The following is a 25,043-nucleotide window of genomic DNA, read 5'->3' on the forward strand; positions in this document are numbered from 1 at the left end:
ATATATATAGTTTTTTATTATTGAATTATTTAACGATATTTTACTTGAATAAATGATAAATATCAAAAATAATAGAAACAAATATTTGCTTTTAGCATTATTATTACTTCAGAAGTCATAAATATTCTTATGTATTTTTTAAATTATTAATATTTAATAATTCAATTACTGATTTATTATATTATTTAAATAAATTAATAATATCTTAATACATATCCTTTGCACATATAACGAATCTCGTCGATATTCGATTTTATTTTCAACGATTCACAGACGTTTACTTATAATTGAAGTTTGTGATAACTAGGTGAACAAAAATTAAATATTTCTTTTCAAAATTAAAGCGACTTTCATCGAAAAGGAAACACTATCCATGCATTAACGAATATTTTTATAAATTTTATTTGTAAAATCGTAAGCGTTTATAACGAACATCGTTGAAACAGAATATGATTGAATAGACAGATATAAACTGCGGGGCGAAGGGTTATATTGGAGATCGAAGAGGCGGAGCAAAGAAGCGCATGCGCACTTAGATATTTTTGATACTTAGACTGGGTCTCTTATACGATCTAAGCGTAGGCTCGGTTGCAGTCTCATGCGAAGTGTATAGTCGAATACGACTGAGTGGTGTGTGTGCCCCCAGTCCTCTTTACTTCTCTCGCTTCTGTTAACCCTCGCGTTGCCAGAGTCTATCAGTCGCGTTTGTATGAGAAATGGAGCTTGAACAAGCAGCAACGCAGTCGAATTCCGACTCAGTAAGTGACTATTTAGTAATTGTTTGTTTTATTGTATTTACCTACGTGTATAGTTTTTTAATATTTTATCTTATATCATCGCTTTTCTCTTGTACATACGACATAGCCGCGGATGCAAAATTTTTCTAAGTCCCAAAATGGCGTCTGCGACTAAGTCCTACCTGGCTCGCTTCGCCAGACGTTAAGTCCGACAGAAGAGTAGATGGTTATATATCATGTTACACTCTTATTAAGCTCATATTTTAATATGAATTTAATTGTTTTAGGAAAAAAAGATCAAAGAGAATAGCAATGTGACTGGAAATCATAGTGGTAAGCAATTTATTCGTACAGTTTAATGTACGCACTCTGACATAGCTAAATCGAAATTTTACAGCAGCAAATGTTAAGTTCGACGCGACGACCAAAGAGTTGAGGCTGCTAACGACCCGACCGGTCTGACACGTGTTTCGACTCTGACGAAGCGTCTGAACTACTTATGACTTCCTGCAATTCAAATTTAATTTTTTTTTTGAATTTGCATTTATTTTATATATATTATAGGAATTTTTAATTAAAATTTTTTAAAGTAAAATTTATAAGAGTTTTCTAAATTTGATTTTTTTTTAAATATAATTATAAAATAAATAGAATATATTTTAAATTCTATTGGCTTTATTTATATATTAAAAAATAAATGTTATAAAATATAATTATAATAAATTTAATTAAAAACTATAAATTAGATCTTTTTTGTGTTTATTAATTATACAATAATTATTTTATTTATATAATTTCTAATACATAAAATTATTTTTTTAATAAAATTTTTTTATATTTATCAAATTATTTATATATATATTATATTTTATAAATAATTATATAAATAATATATATGATATACATATCTATATAATGTTTTTAGATACTCATATAAATGGCATGTCAAATGGATTTGATAAAAAGAGGGAACACAAGTCCGAACATAGAGATAGAGACAAAGAACGATCTCATAAATCAGATCATAAAGACAGAAGCAAAGAAAAAGATAGAAATCATAAAAGTGAACATAGGGATAAAGAAAAAGACAGACATAAACATAGTTCTAGTTCTATTAAAGAAAAAGATAAACATGATACTAGCAATAGTAACAAGGATAAAGATAAAGATAGAAAAAGTAGCTCATCATCAAGCAAGGATAAAGAACATAAAAGTACCAGTTCTTCAAGCAAAGATAAAGAAAAGGATAAAAGTAAAGATAAAGAACATCATCACAAATCTAGCTCTAGTTCTAGTTCCAAGGATAAAGACAGGTATAATGTAATACTAATAAATGGTAATAATTTAATAAGTTTAATTTAATTTATAATATAATTTATAATATAATATATATAGGCATCACAGTAGTTCAAAGGATAAAGAAAGTAAAGAGAAAGATAAAGATAAAAGCAAGGATAAGGATAAATATAAACATAGTTTAAGTTCAAGTTCTCGAGATAAAGATAAAGATAAAGATAAAAATATTTCTAAAGATAAAGAAAAAGAAAGAAAATTAGAAAAGGATAAGGAAAGACATTCCACATCTCATACAAATGACAAAGAAAAGCATCGTTCTTCTGAAAAAGATAAAGACAAACATAATTTATCAAATAAAGACAAACATCGTCATGATAAAGAAAAAGATCGACATCGTCATGACAAAGAAAAATGTAAGTTGGAATATAAAATATATAACTTTAAACTTAAAATTTTTTATATTATTTTTTTTGTCTAATTCATAGCAAAACATAGAGAAGATAAAGATAAAAAAGATAAAGAAAAAGAAGAAATTAAGGTAAAAGAAGAAATAATGGATGTCAAATCTAATCATATAGGAAATGAAGAATTCCATTATGATATTGGTCAAACCATAAAACATGAAGTGAAAGAAGTATATATATATATATTTTTATTTATATTTTTTCGAAATTATGAATATTTATATATTTTAAAAATAAAATAAATTTAAAATAATAAATTATATTTTAGGAATCCGTATCACAAATTGAACCAGAGGATGATGATGATAGTGGTGGAGAACAACCATTATATATTAAGGAAGAAGAAGATGAAGAAGAGCCTGTTAATGAAGAAGAAGGTAGTATGGATTCAACTGATGGAAATGATACAAGACTTTCAGATCTTCACAATACAACAATTAAAACTGAAGAAGAATCAGATGAAGATGTGCCATTGGTAAATCAAATTTATATAAAATTTTTAAACTTATTTAAAAATTTATTATAATATAAAAATTATATAGAGTGCAAGGTCAATGGCTCCTACAAGTATTAAAAGAAGTCTAGATTCAGAGGAAGAAGAAGATGTTCCACTTTCAGCACGTAAAAAGTCTAAAAAGAGCGATACAAAAACAAAGAAAAAAAAACGAAAATATGAAGATGATGAAGATGAAGACGAAATTGAACAAGTAATGTATTTTATATTTTAATAATATAATAATATTGCAGAATTAATTAATTTCAATAAATAACATACAGAAACCAAAGAAGAAAGGTGCAAGAACATCAAAAGGAGAAAATTCGAGTCCAAGAAAAAAGAAACAAGAGGAAGAACAAGAAGTTTGGAAATGGTAAAATTACTAAAATGATTTAAAATTACCGCGAAATACAATTACATCATCTCTAAAATGAGGTTATGGTTTATAACCTTATTTCGGAAATGCATTTCTTTGATTTTTCATTCGTTTTAAGTTAAATATGATATATAAATATACATATATTCTTAAAATTAAATATAATTATGAGTATTAGAAATCTCAAAATAATATTTTCAACAAATTTATATTCGATTTGTAAATATATGCATTCTAAAAAATTTTTTACATACTTATCTTTAGTTAGGTTAAGGTTAAGTATTCCTTAGAAAATTCTTCATTAATCATTAAAATTAATATAAGTAATAAAAAAAAAAAATAAATAAGTAAAATAGAAATACATGAAAAATTGTAGGTGGGAAGAAGAAAAAAAAAATGATGGGACAAAATGGACATTTTTAGAACATAAAGGACCGGTATTTGCACCTCCATATGAACCACTTCCTCCTGATGTAAACTTTTATTATAATGGAAAAGAAATGAAATTAAGTCAAGATACAGAAGAAGTTGCAACATTTTATGCACGCATGTTAGATCACGATTATACTACAAAACCTGCATTTAATAGTAATTTTTTCCATGATTGGAGAGAAGTTATGACTGAATCAGAAAGGACAAAAATAGTTGATTTAAGTAAGTGCAATTTTAAAGAAATACATGCTTATTTTATTCAAAAAAGCGAAGAAAGAAAAGCAATGACAAAAGAAGAAAAACAAAAAATAAAAGAAAAAAATGAAGAGATTCAAAAAGAATATGGTTATTGTATCATTGATGGACATAAAGAAAAAATAGGAAATTTCAAAATTGAACCTCCTGGTTTATTCAGAGGCCGTGGTGAACATCCTAAAATGGGCAAATTAAAAAAAAGAGTTATGCCTGAAGATATTCTTATTAATTGTTCCAAAGACTCTAATATACCAAAGCCACCACCAGGTCATAAATGGAAGGAAATTCGGCACGATCCTAATGTTACTTGGCTTGCATCTTGGACAGAAAATATTCAAGGACAAGTAAAATATGTTATGTTGAATCCATCAAGTAAACTTAAAGGAGAAAAAGATTGGCAAAAATATGAAATCGCTAGAAAATTAGCACAATTGATAGATAAAATTCGTGCTGAATATAGGGAAGATTGGAAAAGTAAAGAAATGCGTATAAGGCAAAGAGCTGTTGCATTGTATTTTATAGATAAATTAGCTCTTAGGGCTGGTAATGAAAAAGATGAAGATCAAGCAGATACTGTAGGTTGTTGCTCTTTACGAGTAGAACATATTACATTACATGAGCAAAAAGATGGAAAGGAATATGTAGTTGTATTTGATTTCTTAGGTATGTTGCAATGAAATTATAAATTTTTTTTAATTTAAATTATCTAATTATAATAATATATAGAAAAAATAAAGATAAAACATTCATTTACATATAAAATTAAAGAAAAATGAAATTTTAATATAATATAAGCATGTATTTGTAGGTAAGGATTCTATAAGGTATTACAATGAAGTGCCAGTAGAAAAAAGAGTATTTAAAAATTTACAACTTTTTATGGAAAATAAATCACCAAGTGATGATTTATTTGATCGTCTTAATACAACTGTTATGAATAAACATTTGAACGAATTAATGGAAGGTCTCACTGCTAAAGTATTCAGAACATATAATGCTTCGTGGACATTACAGCAACAATTAGATAAATTAACAAATCCTGATGATACAGAAGCGGAAAAGATCTTATCATATAATAGGGCAAATCGAGCTGTTGCAATATTATGTAATCATCAACGTTCAGTGCCTAAAACACATGCAAAATCTATGGAAAATCTTAAAGCAAAAATAGAAGCCAAAAAACAAGCTATTAATGATGCAGAACTTGCTGTAAAGGATGCCAAACGTGATGCAAAACATGGATCTGTTAAAGAAAAAGTGTATGTAATTGGTAATTTTATTAAAAATATTATATTATATAATATATTAATATTAATAAATCTATTTTGTATTTGTTATTATAGTACATATGAAAAAAAGAAAAAAGCTCTTGATAGATTAAAAGAGCAGTTGACGAAATTGGAGGTCCAAGCAACAGATAAGGAGGAAAATAAGGAAATTGCATTAGGCACTTCCAAATTAAATTATCTTGATCCTAGAATTACTGTTGCGTGGTAATTAAATTTGATTTTTTTATTACATATTAGATATACTAAATATATATTACATTCATAAATATACAATATTTAATTTTTTTATATTATTTAGGTGTAAGAAACATAATGTCCCTATTGAAAAAATTTATAATAAAACTCAAAGGGATAAGTTCAGATGGGCAATAGATATGGCTGGACCTGACTATGTATTTTAACCCTATAGAAGATTGATTATTACAAAAAATAACTCCCATTGAGATTGTATTTAGTGAAATTTTTGTTAAAATTGTCGGGAAAAAGTAATGGTATAATTTTCTATATTTACAAAAGATAAATGTGAGAGTGCGGAGACATATTTTATATAGAAACTACATTAAATTTCGGTAAAGACTTTATATTCAATGTGTAATGGACACATATTCGTAGTCTAGAATTGATCGCTTAGCAAATATTGCATAAAAATTTTAGCGATCATATTTGAACATAGAGGTTTAATTGATCTTATAAATATTAGAAACGAAAATTGATAGTTTGACAAAAATTAAAATTCTTTAGGTAGAAATTTATAATATTTGTGAATTAAGAAAGCAAGGTTTGTGCAAATAATCTAAATTTAGAGAATATAGCTCAGAGTTAACTCCATTAAAACAAGAATTTTACAATCTCTAAATTTAGAAATGCACAGTAAACATAGGCTGTTGCATTGTACATAGAACTATGCATGAAAACTTTGCCAGCCAATTAAAAGAAAAATATATGTGTATTAGATCTATTAAAACAAATCTGCCAAACGAGCAGCTGATTTTATATTTCTTTAATTTGTCTTTTCTTATGAATGTATAGTGTCATCAGTGGAAAGTTATTTGTATTATGCATTATAGCATTCTAAGTAAGAGCTTTATGCTCCACATGATTTATTTTTAGCATAAAATTTATTATATCAAAATTGTGGTTAGCAATTTGATTTAAATATATTGTCCCAAAAAATAATTAAAACATACTAATGTATTTAAAAATAGATTATTGCTTTTAGCAATTTATGCTTTATAAAAAAATGTTTAGATCATAATAAATGTGAACACAGTGTATCCTTAACATTTTTTTAACATTTGTACACTTAAAAACCTTGTGATCACCACAATATAAAATATTGTAAAAGAAAATTACCGATTTCAATATGTTAGAAATTAATTATCATATTCATAGTCATAATTGAATCTTGTTTGATTGTATCTATTATTGTCATTTTTAGTATTTACAAATCTATATTTAATAGCAAAATACTCAAATTTATCGCAATATTTTTCAAAATCCTTTATATAATATAAATCATTTGTATATCATAAAAGATATTCTAGATTTAAAGAATATCTTTATTTATGTGACTAATGGGACTCAAATTATAATTAATGTTTGAGAGTATGAAACATCTTATTTTAATCTATTATAACTAAATCACATCTAGAATAGATCAATCTATTTACTTATTTATCTTGGAATACAGAGCAGAGACGAGTAACTTTTTATTAGCTTAGATTATATTCACTTTGACTAGATTATAGATTTTATAATAAATATATCATTTTTTCATGAAGACATTTATTCATCTTATTAAATTTAGTATTAATTACTCGTCACTGACAAGATATTCCTACAACACCGTTTTATGCATATGAACACAAACGATGTTTTACACTCATACTTATACATAAATATATGTTTAAAGAAACTGCAATGGTAAAATTATATATATAAATATGTAATTAGAATGGTGGTTCTTTATAACTTTTGTTTTAAAACAATATATTATAAAACAGATTAGTTTAGTTTATTTAAAACTATAGAATATATACTAATACGCGTTTTAAGAAATGTTATGAAGTTATTAAAGGCCACTATTCTTATAAAACTGCCAATTATGTGAAAAATCGCATAATTTAATCGTCTGCTATGCTACAAACTAGTTTCTGATATCTAAATAACTTTGATCATTTTAATTTTCAATTTTTTTCAGAACTAATAATTCGTTTATTTCAAACAACTTATTATTTAAAATAGATTCTTATAATTGTATAATATTTTTTTATAATATTTTTTTTTGAACATTAATAATTGTAAACATTTCTGTAAATGAAACTGGTACTGTATATCAGACTAAATTAACTTATACGATGATCAAGTAGACTGAATTTAAAATATATATGTGCGTATATGTATCGCATTATTCTTAATTTACTTAAAGTCATTTGCAATATAAAAATTAGTAACTAACATGGTATATGAAATACAATCAGTAAGTAGGCCTCTGATATCATGCACATAACATCAAATATAACATTTTTAACTTTTACAAGAAGGGAAAAATAAAAATACAATCGATATCTAGTACAATGAAGTGTGCACAAATTGAAGGTGTATGTATATTTAAGTCATTATCCGATTTCTATACGATACTGGAATAATAAAACTTATAGTGCAAAAAAATTGTTGATTTATTTATATATTCACCTTTTTTTATTATTACTTATATATTTGCATATAATAACGAAATTAATATTATATAATATATGGAACACAATAGTTAAAAATATATTACGCAAATATGCTTTATTGTAATGTGAAAAAGAATCAGATGATACTCTACTTTTATTGGTTTATTAAAGAGCAAGGTACAATAATATAATAATATATTACTGTAGTTAGTGTGTAATGATAATAATAAATTATTAATAATTTAATTCAAATAATTATGTAAATTTGTAATAAATATTAAAGATGTAAAAACATACAAACATAACGTTTCATATATGTGTAATACAATTTATATATAATCTCAAATCAAATAAATATTCCTTTAATATATTTCAAGCCAGAAAATAAAGTACATAAATAATATGGTTCACAAATGCATAATATATACGCCAAAAAATGTAATACAATCAAACATTAATTAAAGAAAATGAAAATATTTGTAATTTATATTCTGGCTAATGAAACATTTACAATACATAATATAATTTTAATTGAAAGGAGAGAACAAAAACTAATTTATAGAAATATAATTTTATAACTAAGAATATATATAAACTATTGAATTATTTAAACATTTAAATTTATAAAATTTGTTATGCAATATTGCAAATTATCATTAATTATAAAAATTATTATAATTATTTATCATTAAAAATTATTATAATTAATTATCATTAATTATAAAAATCAATATAAGAGCAAAAAATTTTCATTTCATCTCTCCATACAATTAATACAGTACCATTGTTTAGTATATAAAATATAAAATCTTGATTTAAGATTAATTTTTTTTATTTTTTTTATTTTATTTTTTTTTTTATTTTTTTTTTTTTTTATGTCACAGCAGAATAATTACCAAAATGGTAGTTTCTATTTTAATACGATAGACTAGACTATTCTAAATCACTATTTTATTACGATTATTACACGTAACAAAATAAATATTACACATCAAAAAATTGAAGCATTTTTTGAATGTTTGAATGATGTTAAATTTTTATTTATACCAATTAATATTTATTTGTTAGGAGAATTATTATTATTTTCTATTATTTACTTGTTTTTTTTAATTTAATTTATTTATTTAATTCATCCAATTTTAATTGAATTATCAGTAAAATAGCTATTTTCTAATTTCAAAAAATTCATTCAATTATTAATTAAGTTATAGAAGTATCATTTTTACGAGTAATACAATTTGATTTATCACACTAAAAATATAAAAGTCCTTTACTGTCTTTCATAAGTGTTTGTATCAATTATTTCAATCCTAACAATAATAGAAGTAATAATGATAGTAGTAGCAATAATAATGATAAAAATAATTTTTTCTATCACTACTGCATGTACCCATAATATCAACTAAAAATATTTTGTTGTAAATTGTATTTTGATTAATTAAAATTAAAAAACAACTTTTAACGAATTTTATAAATTTGCTGCATAAATATAGATATAACAATAAAAAAGCATAAATGCTTATTAAAATATTATTTAAAAAAAAATAATTAATTTTAAGACGCAATATTGTTAAATATTAGCGCATATCTCAATATTTATACTAGTCATTTTGTATTGCTATAATTGAATTGAGCAATACATGTTGTTACTCATAAATTATTGTGTATTGCAATGAACTCGTACATATTACATATTTGTTCATTTTAGAATATTATACAAAGTTTTGAAAATTTATCACAATACATCGAGATAAAAACCGATGTAAATTAATACATACAATTTGATGATCAAAATATTAAATTATATAATTTCATTCTGGATCAGTTTCTCCTTCTCCAATTGTCAATACTGTAATAAGACCAGCAGCTGCTACCTTAGCTTTATATGTTTCCGGTTCGAACCAGCGAATCGGTTCCTGCAAAATAAAAATAATACTTAATTGCATAATAATTAAATATTATGTAATAAACATTATATTTTACACATTACCTTTTTATGATGTTATGAGGAGCATGCTTTGAAATCGTAAAGCAGGTGTTAAATGGTTTATGTAAGTACATGCCATTTTAGTGACATAAATATTTTCCAATATAATAATTTTTAAAAAAAATAGGAATTTGTTATACTTTCGTTATAATATATATATCATGATTTTAAAAAATACAAAGTAAAAATGTTTTATTATTAGTTAAAATTTCATAAATGTTATACAATAATATTTATAGTATAAATTGTTTTCAATTTCTTATATGATATATTTAATACTTCTATATATTTCTCAAATAATAAAAATTGCAGTAACTTTTTTTAATTCGTTTAATATTAATCATTTTTTTAATCATTTAGATTTAATATATATTGAAAACTATACAATTACCAAACAAATTATAATATTTATGAAATATAAAAACAATTTAAGAAAATATAAAATTTAAGATTATATAATATATATAACAAACGCAACATATAATATATTCGCTTTTCAAATTATTAACCAAGTTTTAAATAATTCAAAATAAAAAGAGATAAACATTGAGATCATTTCATTTTTAATAACACAAAATAAAAGAATATATTTAAAAAAAAACAACTTTTTATAACTTATCACATATGTATCATAAAGATCTAATTTCATAACAAACATATTATACTAATATAACAAAATAATAGTAATTATTAATGTATTACTACAATTTGAAAAGAAATTATATTGCTTTCAATAAAAAAATTATTTAATAACACAAAAAAATAAATCTTATATATAATCAATTTTCTAAATAATACTGATAGAATAATATTTTTGGTTAAAAGCATAAAATATCACAAAAATCATAGTGCTACATTAAATTTTTAGTTTAAATACGTACATTTTACGTATAAGTCTAGTAACATATATTTTTATATTATAGATGTACTACTTAAAATATTGACTTTGCAATTTAAAACAGAAAAAAAGTAAATTTAAAGAATAAAGATTAATTTTTTAAATAAAAATCAATAATTATTAGATAGTTATAATTTTCGAGAATTGCTCTCTGTAAACTAATAAAAGATATCTATTTTTTTATATTATCATGCTATTGTTGTTTTCAATATTATATTAAGGCGAGTATTTCAACAATGACGAGTATTTTAAAAATGAAATGAGTAAAAACATACAACAATTATTTTAGTATTGTCATTTTGATATAGAAAGTAAATGTAACTTCAAAACAATGAAATTAATTTCGAAAAGTTAATCTTATATCATTTTGCAAAGAAAATTAGTAAGTAACATTGTTGTACATCAGGTGATTAGCATTGGTATCACATTGATGTACCTTGCGAACAATGTTGGGACATTCCTTTTGAATGCGAACCCAATCTGCAGGTGGCCGTTTAGCATAAGGGCCTGTTGAACACAGCAACAAAAACTCATATGTGAGTTCTCTAATTTCTGGAACTAAATATCAAAATACTGTGTTTCATATTTAGAAGCTTTTAATAATCATTTGGAATAATTACCTTCTTGAGTTGATGAATTTGGTTCAGATATTATGTGAGGTTTATAAGTTTCTTCACTTTCTGAAGTTGCAGCACTATCCATATTTAATTCTCGGCCTACTTCATTTGTATTGCTTGGAGTTAATAATGTTTTTTGTGTATTGGAAGACGAGATTGAATAAGGAGATTCTTCTTCAAAATTGAAATATTCTATACCACTTGTGAAATTTTCAGAATCTCCCAAGAAATGTTCATCTAAAACTAGCTTTGCAGTCTAATATACATATTAATTATGTCAGTAATATTAAATTAAAAATAATTAAAAAACAATGCATAATTTTATTTATATTTTTAGGAGAAAAAAAATGATTACCCTAACAAGATCGAGATTGCATCCTGTGATTTTTAAAGATTGGTTACCAACAGTAACTGTATATTTATATTCGCCTATACTGGCGTCGTTGGTGGAGAAGCTGTGGAGGAGTGAACTTCGTAAACGAGAGTTTTGTTGTTGATGTTGCAATCGATTACTTTCATCTGATGCACTACTATTTAATGAGGAGCTTGAACCACCCATAGCTCCTTTTTCTCCTCCACCTTGCTCTAATCTCACCGGTGATGCATTTCGTTGTATCGTATCTTTTATCAAATCCTTCGCGTAACTAACGTGAAAATAAATAAATAAATTAATATTTAAAATTTTTTAAAATGAAATATCAAATAAAATTAAAATTATATTTACTGTATCTTGTCCTCGGAAGTACCCGTGATTTGGACAAGTCGTTCTTTGGCTCCAGGGTTTACTGAAAAAATTATTATATTAGAAGCAATATTTTATAATATTGATCAAATGTAAAATTTGTTATCATAATAAAGTTTATTATGTAAGTAATTATTTGCATTGTGGTTAATGTGCAATTTATCAATGCAAAATTATGTATCAAAAATAAATACTATGTAAATATAGATACTATTCAAACACTTTAAAACAAATTATTTATGCATTAAAACATTAAAAGGTTTAACATTAATTGTGGAAATATTGTCCTGTAAAAAGAGATAAGATAATTTTTAGATATATTTAGAACTATAAGCATTTATAAGCAAAAAAAAAAAAAAATTATACAAAATATATAAAATATTGAATAAAAATTGTAATATGCAATGTTAATACAATTGCAATATCAAATGCTATTCAATATTTTATATTTATTTAAATGTGACTTATTAAGCTGCAAATAATATGCATATGCTAATGACATGATAACAAGACAATTGTACAAAAAAATTTTTTAGTAATCACATAACAAAATTTTCATAATAATTTCATTCAATGACATAATAATATAATAACATATAAAAACAAAATATTTCATGCAAATAAAAATAAAGTAAGTTATAACACAAAATATATTCAGAAATATCATACATAATATCAATTATATTATAAATTTGTATTTACATGAAAACATATTATGAGAAAAATAAAACTTATTTGTTATATCTTATTAAAAAATTTACAATAATTTATTTTATAAACAAATATATAATATACTTATAAATTTCTAATAAAAACATAAAATTTAAATTTTTAATATTTTATAAAATGAATTGATATAATGAAAATATTAGGATATATAAAGATATTAAAAAATATATATAATTAGTTATTTTTATAATGCGTGAACATGATGCTATTAAGCCATCTGCAAATTGTTTGTTTACCTCGCTGGAAGGAGATGATTGTCTGGCTGAGCTCTTCGATCATGTGAACCCGCCGCCCTTTTATTCCCATCACTGTATTTTTGTGCAAATGATTTAGAAGTAGAAACATAATACTTACTACTTACAATAGATGTCAAAAACTAGTAGTATATAAAATATAAGATATATCAAAAAACAGATCCAAAAATATAGTGCAATAGTAACTTAAAATTAAAATAAACCATTCAGAAATTAAAACATGGAAGCCATATTCTACATTATAATACGAAGTTTTACATATATATTTTGCTTACGATGTACATATTACTAATATAATTAAAAATTTTAAACTTTTCTTACCTTTACCAGAATCACTGTTACGTATAACAACTTCATCTTTACAGTAGTTTTTTCCAGGAATACGAGTAGGTTTAACAAATTTGCCACTATTTTTTATAACTTCACCAGGCCCCAAGATAGGTGTTACAGTAGGTGAAGTCATAGTTGCCATTGGAGATGACAATGCATTTGTAGGTGTATCAGGAATTGCTTCTGCCTATTATTACGATATAAATTTCTTTACAATTTATTTAATTATATTAAATATAATTTAAAAAATGTAATTTAACATACATTATCCAAATGAGATAATTTTTGTGTATAATATACATCCATAGAATCTGTGTGACGCCATTGTTTAGCTCTTAATTCTATAAGTTCCAGCAGGTGAACCCTAGTCGTCAAATCTAGTCTTTCGTCTTGACTTCCATTTCTGATTGCCACAAAAGCTCTATCTAGCTGATCTATATGTTAATGAAAAAATAATTGAAATTTTTATTAATTTATTAATTTATTAATATCTAGAATTATTTTTTTTTATATTACAAATATTATTTTAAACTTTATATTATTTTAAATTATACCTTTATAAATAGCTTCTAATTGATGAGCATAAAGTTTTAAATGATTGCACATTGTAATCACATTCATTTGCAGCGCTCGGTCATGGAAGCCATTAGTTAGTTGCATTGCAACATTGTCGATTAAGGAGACTATATCCTCCACTGTAAAATATTTTTAAACTTAATTATATATTAAGAATATAAAAATATAAAAGAATTATATTATTAAAATCCAAATTATATATATATTTTAGATACATATTGAAATATAATATAGAAAAAGAAAATTATAATTATAAATAAATTAATGTAAATATAATTATAATAATTATTATAATTATTATAAAGTAATTACCAGTCGTAATCCGCCCATCGACGGTCGCGTGGCGTTGATTAAGTTTAAGCGGTCGAGGTTTTTCAACTTTCTTGATGGTTCGTGCTCGATTTAGTTGTGTAGCGGCCATTCTTTTTAATCTTAAATAAAAAAAAAATAAAAAAATAAATATTATAATAAAAGATTTATTAAATAATTAAAGATTAAATATAATTTTATAAAATTATAATTAAACATAATCTTTAATTATTTAAAATTATAAATTTATTTTCATAAAGTTAAGAATATATAAATATATTTTGAAAAAAATAAAGATAAAATAAGAATATACTTACATATAACTGATTTTTTTTCATAAACTATGGAATGTTTTTATAACATGACATTATTCGATTTGATTATTTGTATAATTAATATATATATATAAATGCTATTATGTTATTAATGTATTATTAATATTATTATATTTATATTTTTTAATAACTTGAAGTCATAAGTAATGAAATTAATATTAAAGAAAAATGGAATATATTATTATCTTAAATTTAATTACTTTGAAAAGTATATTCTAAATTCTCGATGTATAGTTTTGCGCCGCGGGTGATTTAAAAATAACTAAGGAAAAGAGTGGTTTATGAAGAAAATAATAAGAAAAAAAAAAATTAAATATTTAATATATACTAATGCAAATTTTAACAATATTTATCACAGTTATTGAAGTTGATGCGAAACATAGACTCTTTACAATAGCAGGTTATTTTACTGTGGTCTACGTAGAGATAAAAATAATTTATACAGTCCCCATGCGAGCGCTCTGGCACTTTCGACATCTTGAAAGGCACGTTAGAAGAAGAAGGAAAATGTACAAAGAACAAAGAGAGATAGTAAGCAAAAGAAAAGAGAAAACAAGAGTGGGAAAGGAAAAGTGGAAGGGAATAAAAAATAAAAAAAAATGGAAGAAAATATAACTTATTAAAATTATACAAAATAGAAAATAAATGACATAAGTAAAATCTGATATATATAAGCAATAAAAAACTAAATTCTACTAATGCAATAATTAATATGGCTAATATTACAAAATCTAAAATTATGAAAACTAACATACATTATATCAAACATTTAACATTTAATATTTTAATTAAATTATTATATCTAAAAAATAATTATCTATATTTTAATTTTTATCGTTAAAAAGACACTTACCACCACGTCGGCCGTGCCACAGATCAACGACAGGCAGACCGTCTGAAAGAAATTGGTAAGATATGCCGTTGACATACGTTACGAAGATATATTCAAGTGTCTTAAATTTAAAACAATGATACCAACATGTTTAGAATTCACTAGTAAAAGAATCTAATTGAAGACAAATTTGTTAATTTCATATGACTTCATATTATACAAACATAAGCTTATTACATATGTATAAATAAATTATTGACATTGAAAACATTTTATTCAGTCAGTAAGAAGCATTCTACATGATGATGATGATGATGATGATCATGATAATGATAATATAATAATAATAATCAGAATAATCATAATAATTATAATAATATTAATTTATAATAATAATAATTCATTCATAATAACCATTTGTAATATACAATTATCTCTCTCTCTCTCTCGCGCGCGCGCGTTCTCGCTCTCTCACATACATTGAATTGTCTTAGTACATAAATTATACAAAATTCATTAATAAATGAAACATTACATTCTTCAGACTATGAATGTAGTCAATAAATCATTTTTATCTCGTTTTTGCTGCAAAGATACTTTGTTTTTCTTTTTAGTTTGGTATTCGGCAGCGTTGTTGGATTTGAAGGACTACTTTAAACTCCCTGCTCACAGTAACGTTTACATACTTTGTGCTTTCTTTGTACATTGCTAAAAAATTCATACCTGCTAAGCAGGTCAAAGAGATAACAAACTCTAAATATTTTTTTTTTATAAGGCATAATATGTATCATATATTTCATAACAAAATTACGTTATCAGTAAATGTATAAATGAACAATAACACAACAATGTAAACGTAACTGATGCAGTTCTATTATTGTAAATCCATATTTCTATTGATTTGAGGTAGTGTATTCAATGTAATCCTATTACTTTGCTGCTATATGTTGTGTGTGGATATGTGTTTCATATGAATATTTTTTACACCCATACACTTTTACTATAAGTCCAAAATATGTAAACATATCAAGAACTTTATGTTTAACAAACAGATAATCATAAGATATAAATATTATTTAATTCAAATCTCTTTTATCTATTGCAAACAGCATGATATTTTTCAATGAGTATTTATAAACAGTTTAGAAAGTAAAAATGATGAATATATATTATTTATATATGTATATATAAATATACACACACACTCACACACGACTTAGTATTTTGGACTTACAGTTATTTCAGTTGTAAGTGTGCTTCAAAAATTATCATCTATGTTTAAAGTATGAGAAAACTAAATGTCGGGCAAATTTTGAAACCAATTGTAATTTTGCATTAATTATTTCGTGCATGCCGTACATTAAACGAGCATGAGATTTTTTAAGTATACCTTCATTATTAATCAAAATCTTCCCGCTATTCAGTATTCCAACTTCATTACCAAATACGACAAGGCTGCTGACATTAGGCTTGCTAGCACTTGTAAATAATGCCCAGCAATTGTGCTATTCTGTTAGTTTCTTTAACTATTATTCCATGAATAATTTATCACATTTTAATCGTCTTCACAGATTGAAAAAGAGAGGGCATATGTAACATCATGCATTACCAAGTTGGCTCAATCTATGAACACTTTTGTAAAAAATATAACATCTATGGATGGTTGAGCCCTTGGTTAGCATATAACGAATTAGTATTTTTGAAGGTAATGCGTATCACTTCTGCAGGAACAATTACTGGATACAAATATCCATGTAATAATTTATATTAAATGCATTTGATATCATTACTCGATTCCTTTACTTTAAAAGGAAACATTAGTTTTGGGTTTAAAAAAATACCCAAAGTTACATCTAATACTTAAAAAATGAAATCTATTTAAGCACAAGATATGGATATTTCTTATAATTTGATTGTATAAATTCTATTCTATTGCAGAAGTGATTTTCGCTCTAGTCTTCGTATATTAGTTTTTCTTTTAATATCACACATACCCTCTCTCTAAAAAACTAAATACAGTAAACCTAAATAGAAATCGAGAAATTGACAATATCAATTTTGAATTTTGACACATTCGTGTTATCCTTATATTACTTTTAATATAAGTTTAACAACTTAATCAAATCAATCTAATTAAAATAACAAATACAATGCATAAACACATTATAAAAAATTAAACTTAACATAAATGATGACTTATATATTCAAGATATAATAGCCTCAACAGTTTACCAGGGGAAAAACACAAACGAAACATACATATAATAGTAAAACTATTAACTACTACATTCTACTCTAAAATAGCGAGAAAATCCTAAGACACGCGATATCGCACGATGAACAATATTTTTAGAAGTTGCAGAATACTTGCAATTTCTAAAATCATTTTCTGTTAAACTTGAATTTTCTAATTCTTGCATTGAATGTCTTGTGATTTTTACGCTTTTGTAACAATTAATTCAATATCATCCTTCCTGCTATGTTATTGGTTTTCTCATCTATAGCAGAATATCTTAAAATAAAGCAGAAAATTTTTCTGCTTTCAACTTGTACGTTTAACTTGCAATTTTAAATCCTGGAGCCGAAATCCATTATTTGATTAATTGTCACAATTATACACATTTTTTTTATAAGTTAAGCTCGTATGTACTTTGACATTTTTTCATATACTTAATATCGTCAGAAAATTTTTTGTGACTTATGGAATATTTCAACCCCATAGATAAAAATTGATTTTAGACAACAATTAAAGATTAAAATCATTATTAACTATAATTATCAATTATTACACCATTAGTATGTCTTATGTAGTAATAAATTACCATCGTGCTATTTTATTTCACCGTCGACGATTGTTTTTTTTTTATAACTAGTTGTTTATGAGTTATTATCTTAACTTATTAACGAGTATTATGGCATCTGCATTTGTCAAGAAGAATTGAAGTAAATTTGCATTTTACCTTAATTATTAATGCTGTACGAAATTCAGCTTTTTAAATTTTTATAAACTCGATTTAATGATGCCGTTTTTTCTTGAAACCTAAAAAGAATCAAATTATATTGTAAATAAAAACATTCAATAAACAAAATAACAAAATAAAAACATATTTAATAAAACAAAATAATTTACTTTTTTTAGCTTTGCCTTTTTTCTGAGCTTTTCTCTTTTTAGCAGATACTGAAGATGATTCTCCAAAAGTTGTAATTTCTTCTCCAAGTGTACCAAGAGTTGTTATTTGATGACGTCTATGCTTTTCTTGTTTAGTAACAGGTAAACGCGTCATATAATTTTCTTCATATTCTATCTTCCGCTTATTTTCTCGACCTAGACTAGCTTGCTTTTCTGCTAAACCATGTTTATCTTCAATAGGAGCATCTAAATATTCTTCTTTTAATTCTCTTAAAACAGCACCTGATATTGCACGTCTACGAGCTCTTTCTCCTGCTTTACGAATTTTTTCAGTAACTGTTTCATCTCCATCTATGAATAAAAAAATAAGATATTTAAACATTATATTTTGGAAAATTATATATGAATGTGTAATTATTGCATACATAATATTGATTCATATAAATACTGACCATAATGTACTGCAGCAAGTTTTGGTGGTACATAAATATTAGATTTTCTTGCCTGTATTGATTTGAAACCATCTACTTTATCTTGATCACTATCAGATTCTTCATCATTACTATCAAATGCATCTGGGTTTGCTTTAAAATTAGTTGGATCATCATTGTTAATAGTACCAGTTACAGCAGTCTTAACAAGTTTATCTATTTGATATTTTAATTTGTGATCTATTGGTCGGATTTTTTCTAGGACAGTTCTTATTTCAATTAAACGATCAATTGATGGATCTCCTTCTATACGTTCTCCAGAACATTTTCTCAAAACCACATAAGTTAAATTAATCAAATAAGAGAGTAACATATGATATTTCATTTCTAAAAAACTAAGACCTTTATCTGTAGAAATTTCTCCATTTTTGACACGGACTAACATATTGTCTACAAGTTGATTAACTTGTAGGACATTAGCATTCATTTCCCCAAGCAAGCGAAATGCCTGTGGAAGATCTCTTTGTTCCATTTCATCAATTGCCTGTAAATATAATTTTTCATTGTTAAAAATATGTATTCAATTTAATATAAAACTTGAATATAAATTAAATATAATATAAATATAAAGAAAAATCTACCCTCATTATTGTCATATTTTGTTCAAAAAAAAATGTTTATAAATATATAATTTACAATAAATTCATTCATAAAACATTAAATTTTTACTTCATGTAAATTTAAATATTTTTTAATACTATCACTTAAAATTTTTCTATCGTCTTCCGTATTTTACACAAGTTCAATATATAAAAATCACTATATAACTTATTTATCTCAATATTAATCACATTTTCTTTAAAAAATGAAATACGCGCTAAATTTTATTCATAAAATCGAAACGTAACCAATGTTTTTGTATAAGTTTCACCTAAAAATTTATAGAAAGGCTTAATTTGAAGAAAAATGTCGGAGCCATGTATGTACGGGGAAAAAAGCGCAATAATCTGCTGCCATCTTTCCTATTTACTAATGGATGACAACGGAAAAAAAAAACAATCAAAAATTTCCAATAGACCTGATAGAAAAATGCATTGATTTAGACAATTTACGTGGAAATTTATTAAAATAATATACTTAAAAGTTTCCACTTACTTGTACCATTGTTCTGAAATAAAAATTAACCGAACAGATGCATATCTAAATAACGTAACTTGTAATTAAACGAGTCCCCACGTGGGACGATATTTTCCTTTTCGGGGGTATATTTTTTCGCTCGGAAAAGCTTGATCAAAACACCTTCTATTATGTAGCAAAAATGTTTCCATTTTTTAATAATAAATAAAGTTTTACAGATTTAAAAATAATGATTATATTATTTATGAGTATTAAATTTATAATTATAGAAATGAAATAGATTAAATGGTTGATTAAATAATATATTACATTTATAAAAGGTTCACTTCCTTTTCATTAGATAGGATAAAAAATTGCGGGAATTTTAAGAATAAATGAAGAAATAAATTTTTTGTAGGATAATTAATGTTTCAAATATCACATTGAAAATGTACAATATTATGTTATTGTAATTATATCGATCTTTAAAAAAAATAAAATTATTAAACTAAAAAAAAAAAATAAATTTATTAAAATAAAAATTATATTATTTAATAAAATTTAGATAATTAAAATTATTGGATAGAAAAAATATTTAATGTTTATTCTAATTTTTCAATTAAATACTTAAATTTTATAAAATATAAAAAACATATGCTTATAAAAATTATAAAGTTTTTCTTGTTTTAAACAATTTAAATCGGCAAAAGTTACTATTGATAAATATCACAATATAGAGTAATATATATATGATTTTACTAGGGAATTTTATAAAGCATCATTCTTATTATTTTACTAACAAATGTCTCGGTATAAACTTCATGTTGAAGTAAATTTCATTTTTGACGTGAACGCAATAGAAACGAGAAGCAATTAAGAATAAAATAAAGAATACGGCGTGGCGCGCCTCTAACGAAAACAATAATTAAAGGATGGTAAGTATATTTTATTTATTTTTGTTTAATACTTAAGATAAAATATTACAAAAAAAATATTTATTGATCAAATATAATAATTCTTTTTTAATATGATATTTTCTAACTTTGCAATGATGGCAATGGTAAAATACAATTCTATTAATTCTATCAGAAATTTAATGGCATTGTTTATCATAGTTACGAAAAAATATCTTAAGTGTTAATATTACTTACTTTAATAATGAATTAAAATTACTAATATTATTGTAAATAATCATGTACATTTGTATTTATATTTATGAATAAATTATATTTAAATTTATATTGCAATTATAGATGTTATTAAAAAACATTAATTATTTTTAATTATCTTAATAAAAATATTATATATGTTATATTCTTATTAATAGGGGAGATTAAAAAAAAGCAATGCAATATTTGTAATAATATGCTTATTAATTGAAACAAATGGCTTTTACGTGCCTGGTGTTGCTCCAGTAGAATTTAAAAAGGGGCAAAAAATTGATGTTAAAGCAGTTAAAATGACTAGTACTCACACACAGTTACCATATGATTATTATTCTATTCCTTTTTGTGTACCAAAAAATGGAAGTAAGGATTATAAATCAGAAAATTTAGGAGAAGTATTACGTGGTGACAGGTAAGGATTTATTATTTGTTATTAAATTTTATTTTTTAGAAATTTATTTAATTTATTTTTATATAGAATTGTAAGTACACCATATGAGGTATCAATGGCAGAAAACATAATGTGTAGATTATTATGTCATGGACCAAATGAACTTATGACATGGAATGAAAAAGAATCACAACTTGTTATAGAACGTATCCAACATGATTATACTGTACATTTGTAAGCATATATGAAATTATATTTTGTATTTTATATGTACTTGTTATAACTTTTTTTATCCTTAGGTTAATTGATAATTTGCCAGCAGCCACAAAAAAAGTTCAGAAAGATACAAATAATGTAATTGTATATCATGGATATCGTTTGGGTGGTATTATGAATGGCCAATATTATATTAATAATTATCTTAAATTAAAATTAAGTTATCATAAATATGGAGAGTTAGTATAAATAATATTATTTGATATATAAATTATATATCAAAATATAATTATTTTTTATCTTTCATAGAAATGAATTTAGAGTAGTTGGATTTGAAGTAGAAGCTCATTCAGTTGATGTAAGTCAACTAAAGTTTGATAAAACTACTTGTATACTACCCTCACATCCTCAGGCAAATCTTCAATTTGTTAACCCTAAAGGAACCAAACTTCTATTCTTATATACTGTGGATTGGAAGCAATCTGATGTAAGTTGGGCAAGCAGATGGGACATATATCTAGGAATGAGTGATGTTGAAATTCATTGGTTTTCAATCATCAATTCACTTATTGTAGTTATTTTTCTTTCTGGTAAATATTTATGATATATTTTTTTAAATTATTGATACTTTTCTTAAATTATTTTGAAATATATAAAAATTTTTGATAAAATTATATAGGGATTTTAACAATGATCATGGTTCGAACTTTAAGGAGAGATATAGCACGTTACAATGCTGGTGAGAGTGATAGTTTAGCAGGCTTAGATGAAACAATTGAAGAAACTGGTTGGAAACTTGTTCATGGAGATGTATTTCGACCTCCTCCAAATCCTCGATTATTTGCTGCTGTGATAGGCAGTGGAATACAAATATTTTTTATGGCTTTAATTACGATATGTAAGAATTTATATTCTTTTATGAGAAATATATTATTATTAAAATATTTTTATGTTACTTTTATGATATATTTTCAGTTTTTGCAATGTTAGGAATGCTTTCTCCTGCTAGTAGAGGTGCACTTGGAACCTGTGCAATATTTCTATATGTATTTTCTGGTTTAATTGCTGGATATTTTTCTGCACGACTTTATAAAACAATGCGCGGTCGAAAATGGAGAAGAACTGCGTTATTGGTAAATATAGAATATATTAATATAACTGGTATAAAATTTAAAAAATAGAATAAAATTTTTTATATTGCCATATAATTTATTATAGACAGCAACACTTTTTCCTGGAATAGTATTTACTACTTGTTTTTTCTTAAATTTCTTTATATGGGGAAAGCATAGTTCAGGCGCAGTACCATTTAAAACAATGTTAGCATTGTTGTGTTTATGGTTTGGCATTTCACTTCCTCTTGTATATCTTGGATATTTCTTTGGATATCGTAAACAACCATTCACACATCCTGTTAGAACAAATCAAATTCCCAGACAAGTTCCTGATCAATTATGGTATATGAATCCAATACTATGGTAAGTATATAAAAATAATGTAAAAGAATACATATAATTTTTATTATATTAGAAATCAAATGTATTTATCATTTATTACAGTACATTAATGGCTGGAATTCTTCCTTTTGGCGCTGTTTTTATAGAATTATTTTTCATCCTAACTGCATTATGGGAAAATCAATTTTATTATCTTTTTGGATTCCTCTTTCTAGTTTTCTGTATACTTGTTATTTCTTGCTCTCAAATTTCTATAGTTATGGTCTATTTTCAATTATGTGGAGAAGTAAGTAATAAATAATTATTTTTAATCTTATATAATATATATACTTTTATATCTTATATATATATATATACTATTATATATCTTATTCTTTATTAGGATTATCGATGGTGGTGGAGAAGTTTTATTGTCAGTGGAGGATCAGCTGTATATGTTTTAGCTTATTCAATTTTTTATTTTATGACAAAATTAGAAATAACAGAACTAATTCCAACACTTTTGTATTTTGGTTACACTGGATTAATGGTTTTAACATTTTGGTTATTAACTGGTACAATAGGATTTTTTGCAGCTTATGCATTTATTCGAAAAATATATGCTGCTGTAAAAATAGACTAGTCAATCATTGATCCTATCAGTGATTAAGAAAAGTAACACTGTTTCAATGTGTGTTACAAAGAATATTTAATTATTTTAAATGAAATATATGTGAAACCAAAATAGTACAGTTTATTTTCAGTTTCAATATATTAATTTCATTTGGTTACAAATGAGAACTATATTTACCAAATAATATTCTTAAATATTATAAAATTGTTCTGTTTATAATGAAAAATATGTAAAATTTATGAATGAACAGAAAAAGTTGTAATTAAAGAGAATGATGTATAACTTCATTCATTGCATTATTAATACATAATTTTCAGTTTTTATTGTTTATTAAATCTTAAATATTTTGTATTAAAGTACTTATAATTTATAAAATGAAACATTTCATTTTCATATTCATATATAAAAATGCATAAATTATTAATTAAGTATTAATAATATTTTTTTAAAATAATATAAAAAATATAAAATTATAACATTTTTATTAAGTATAAATAATATAAGTTATATATAATGAAGTTGGACAAATTATACTATTGGATAGAATGAAATTCAACATGTAAAAAAAAAAATCGAAAAAAAAATTGGATTTTTTTTTTTTTCCCGATTAATTTTTGCATGTAAAATTATTTTCTTATTACTCTTGGATGTATTACCTATTGACTTTACTTAGTATGTATGTAATATTAGTTATAGTCAATATCAGTACAATAGTAGTATTAATTCACAATTATTTTGTTTTTTATTACAATAAGATAAAAATTTTACAAATTATGTTTATAAATATTTATTAATACACAAATATGCATTAAATGCATGTAATATAACATTAATAATCAGTTATATTCAAATAAGTTGAAAGTATACATTACTTCTTAATATGTATTATAT

General features: G+C 24.1%; 4 protein-coding genes across 9 annotated transcripts; 2 read left to right on the forward strand and 2 right to left on the reverse strand.

Annotated features, from left to right (window-relative positions):
• The first annotated feature begins 540 nt into the window (after positions 1–540).
• LOC412750 (DNA topoisomerase I, mitochondrial) lies at positions 541–8,015 on the forward strand. The gene is made up of 12 exons (XM_396203.7): positions 541–758; positions 1,025–1,070; positions 1,663–2,050; positions 2,133–2,446; positions 2,519–2,667; positions 2,766–2,972; positions 3,040–3,204; positions 3,275–3,366; positions 3,746–4,719; positions 4,865–5,315; positions 5,400–5,549; positions 5,644–8,015. The coding sequence occupies exons 1-12, from the start codon at positions 717–719 to the stop codon at positions 5,744–5,746; spliced, it is 3,081 nt and encodes a 1,026-aa protein (XP_396203.4). The 5' UTR covers positions 541–716; the 3' UTR covers positions 5,747–8,015.
• A 1,693-nt stretch (positions 8,016–9,708) lies between these two features.
• Positions 9,709–15,749, reverse strand: LOC409396 (eukaryotic translation initiation factor 4E-binding protein Mextli). Of its 6 annotated transcripts, XM_026443926.1 has the most exons (12): positions 15,654–15,749; positions 14,469–14,587; positions 14,135–14,275; positions 13,845–14,014; positions 13,572–13,767; positions 13,233–13,304; positions 12,250–12,310; positions 11,881–12,169; positions 11,529–11,781; positions 11,345–11,466; positions 10,014–10,039; positions 9,709–9,939 (listed from the first exon to the last, which is right to left on the reverse strand). In XM_026443926.1, exons 2-12 carry the CDS (start codon positions 14,575–14,577, stop codon positions 9,894–9,896), a joined length of 1,485 nt encoding a protein of 494 aa, XP_026299711.1. In that variant the 5' UTR covers positions 14,578–14,587; positions 15,654–15,749; the 3' UTR covers positions 9,709–9,893. The 6 variants fall into 6 exon arrangements, with proteins under 6 accessions (XP_026299711.1, XP_026299712.1, XP_392911.2 ...); XM_026443927.1 differs by lacking the exon at positions 10,014–10,039 and having other exon boundaries at positions 11,345–11,415; XM_392911.7 differs by lacking the exon at positions 10,014–10,039.
• Positions 15,750–16,714: 965 nt separating this feature from the next.
• On the reverse strand, positions 16,715–20,453 carry LOC552729 (neuroguidin-A-like). Its single transcript, NM_001278707.1, has 4 exons — positions 20,349–20,453; positions 19,215–19,737; positions 18,763–19,113; positions 16,715–18,672 (listed from the first exon to the last, which is right to left on the reverse strand). Exons 1-4 carry the CDS (start codon positions 20,355–20,357, stop codon positions 18,647–18,649), a joined length of 909 nt encoding a protein of 302 aa, NP_001265636.1. The 5' UTR covers positions 20,358–20,453; the 3' UTR covers positions 16,715–18,646.
• A 642-nt stretch (positions 20,454–21,095) lies between these two features.
• On the forward strand, positions 21,096–24,723 carry LOC552723 (transmembrane 9 superfamily member 4). The gene is made up of 10 exons (XM_625098.6): positions 21,096–21,244; positions 21,637–21,887; positions 21,954–22,100; positions 22,166–22,321; positions 22,392–22,672; positions 22,762–22,980; positions 23,058–23,215; positions 23,301–23,560; positions 23,642–23,825; positions 23,922–24,723. Exons 1-10 carry the CDS (start codon positions 21,242–21,244, stop codon positions 24,159–24,161), a joined length of 1,899 nt encoding a protein of 632 aa, XP_625101.1. The 5' UTR covers positions 21,096–21,241; the 3' UTR covers positions 24,162–24,723.
• Positions 24,724–25,043: the final 320 nt, after the last annotated feature.

Source organism: Apis mellifera, linkage group LG11 (assembly GCF_003254395.2).
Source record: "Apis mellifera strain DH4 linkage group LG11, Amel_HAv3.1, whole genome shotgun sequence".
Classification (NCBI taxonomy): domain Eukaryota; kingdom Metazoa; phylum Arthropoda; class Insecta; order Hymenoptera; family Apidae; genus Apis; species Apis mellifera.